At 47.5% G+C, this 2500-nt stretch overlaps 1 protein-coding gene across 1 annotated transcript in view; it reads right to left on the bottom strand.

The window, feature by feature from the left end:
- The window catches only part of gpr156 (G protein-coupled receptor 156), a gene marked incomplete at both ends in the record, with an annotated part of 11608 nt that extends 11420 nt beyond the window's left edge, over positions 1–188 (bottom strand). Inside the window, one exon of the mRNA XM_080537042.1 lies at positions 1–188. This exon is cut by the window's left edge and continues 1462 nt beyond it. Within this exon, the coding sequence (XP_080393168.1) occupies positions 1–188 (188 nt within the window).
- Between the last annotated feature and the right edge of the window lie 2312 nt (positions 189–2500).

The raw sequence follows: 2500 nt of genomic DNA, 5'->3' as shown, positions 1-2500 counted from the left end.
TCAGGTCTTCTGTAGAACTTCTGCTTACACATGGGACACTGGCACAGGCTAGTGGTCTGCCAGTACCCCTGGATGCAGTCCTTGCAGAAGTTGTGCCCGCAGGGGGTGGTGATGGGGAGCGTGAACACGTCCAAACAGATGGGACACAGGAACTGCTCCTCGGACAGCAGACTGCCAGGGGAAGCCATGTCTGGGAACACATCCAAAAATAAGTCAGAAGGGACTTTATAGAAGCAGTTGGCACTCGTCACTCTCATTCTAGAATCTTCTCTGTCACGATTTATACTAGGTATACCACTCTTGGCACTACACTAAGTAAGCAGTTAAGGCCAACAATCTCAAGACATGTAAACAAACAGCATCATGTGATATGGTAATAATACTTTTCATTTAAAAATACATTATGTCATATCAGCCAATTACAAGGTAGTTTAATACGGACTAGTTAAGTAGAGGGGGCAGTGAGGACCAGCGGAGGCTGGTGGAGGTAGAAACCGGAGGACGGGACATGGACCAGAATCAGGAATGATGTCAACAACACATTGAGCCGCCAAATGAGCCTGTTGTCTGACTTCTACATCCCCCAGCCTCCACTGGTGAGGACATCCGCACCTGTCAAAGTCAATCTGCCCGTTCTATATCAAGCCTACAGCACAATGCAATGTAATTTAATACGACGTAATACGAGATAAATCTATTCATTCTGTTACGGATATTTATAAGTTAATTATACAATAAGTTGTGACAGACAGCTGTGGAAATGTGAAAAAACAACAACCCACAAATAAAAGAAACTCACCTCTGTTTGTGTGTTTGTGTTTTGCACAGACCCAGAGTGCGTAGCAGCGTAGGGAGGTCTGTGGGGCTGGTGTGTTGTTGCTGTACCCAGCATGAAGTTCTCTAGTTTGGTTTCAATTTATAAAGTGGCCCCCTCCCCCCTCCCCTCCCCCCGCCTCATATTGCTGTGCTGTGTGACTTCTTCTCCTGTTCTTAAAGGGACAGTACAACATGCGGCTGCATTTACCCCTTACATGACTTTATTCTTTACTTTATTATTTTTTTCTTCTTTTTTATTCAAACACATAAAAAATTAAACAGTGAAAGAATAAAATGTATTTAAAAAGTACATGTGCAGGTAAGGTAAGGAACCTGTCTAGGGTTTATATTAAAACATCACCATAACTTAATGGTTAGTGAGAAAATAAAATAAAGACTTATTTTATTTCGACTTGACTCTCTCAACAGGACCATCACTGTTTGTTTACATTTCGTGAGCTTAGAATGATAAGGTTCTATCTCCGTTTAGAATGATAAGGTTCTATCTCCGTTTAGAATGATAAGGTTCTATCTCCGTTTAGAATTATAAGGTTCTATCTCCGTTTAGAATGATAAGGTTCTATCTCCGTTCAGAATGATAAGGTTCTATCTCCGTTTAGGGCAGTTCAGAGATATTGAGCGTCAAAGTTTTTACATTCCATTATGTTTTGTGAGATGGAACCTTTGTATTTTATTAATTACTAACTCAAAAATGTCAACATTTTAAAAACACCACACAGGCATTAATAAACACCCAATGGATCAGATTATGTAAAAAACTCAATTTTGACAAAAATGGAGATAGAACCTTATAATTCTAACGTCACGGTATAGGGGAAGGATCAGAAATACAGTAAGTGGAATTTTAGCTCAGTGCTTCTCCTTTCGAGCTCAGTGATTTCCTGCTCCAGTTCTTTAACGAGCCCCTCAGCCTCCCTCAGCCTCCCTCAGTCTCCCTCTGCCTCCCTCAGTCTCCCTCAGCCTCCCTCAGCCTCCCTCAGCCTCCCTCAGTCTCCCTCTGCCTCCCTCAGTCTCCCTCAGCCTCCCTCAGCCTCCCTCAGCCTCCCTCAGTCTCCCTCTGCCTCCCTCAGCCTCCCTCAGCCTCCCTCAGTCTCCCTCAGTCTCCCTCTGCCTCCCTCAGTCTCCCTCAGTCTCCCTCAGTCTCCCTCAGCCTCCCTCAGTCTCCCTCAGTCTCCCTCAGCCTCCCTCAGTCTCCCTCAGCCTCCCTCAGCCTCCCTCAGCCTCTCTCAGCCTCTCTCAGCCTCTCTCAGCCTCCCTCAGCCTCTCTCAGCCTCTCTCAGCCTCTCTCAGCCTCTCTCAGCTTCTCTCAGCCTCTCTCAGCCTCTCTCAGCTTCTCTCAGCCTCTCTCAGCCTCTCTCAGCCTCTCTCAGCCTCTCTCAGCTTCTCTCAGCCTCTCTCAGCCTCTCTCAGCCTGCCTCAGCCTGCCTCAGCCTCTCTCAGCCTCCCTCAGCCTCCCTCAGCCTCCCTCAACCTCCCTCAACCTCCCTCAGCCTCCCTCAGCCTCCCTCAGCCTCCCTCAGCCTCTCTCAGCCTCCCTCAGCCTCCCTCAGCCTCCCTCAGCCTCCCTCAGCCTCTCTCAGCCTCCCTCAGCCTCCCTCAGCCTACCTCAGCCTGCCTCTCTGCAGCTTTCTGCCTCTCTGCTGCTTTCTGTTTCTCCTCGATC

Source organism: Nansenia antarctica (genome assembly GCF_963989245.1).
Source record: "Nansenia antarctica genome assembly, chromosome: 7".
In the NCBI taxonomy this organism is placed as follows: Eukaryota; Metazoa; Chordata; class Actinopteri; order Argentiniformes; family Microstomatidae; genus Nansenia; species Nansenia antarctica.
The sequence above is the reverse complement of the archived record's forward strand: the minus strand, read 5'-3'. Positions and strand labels throughout refer to the sequence as shown.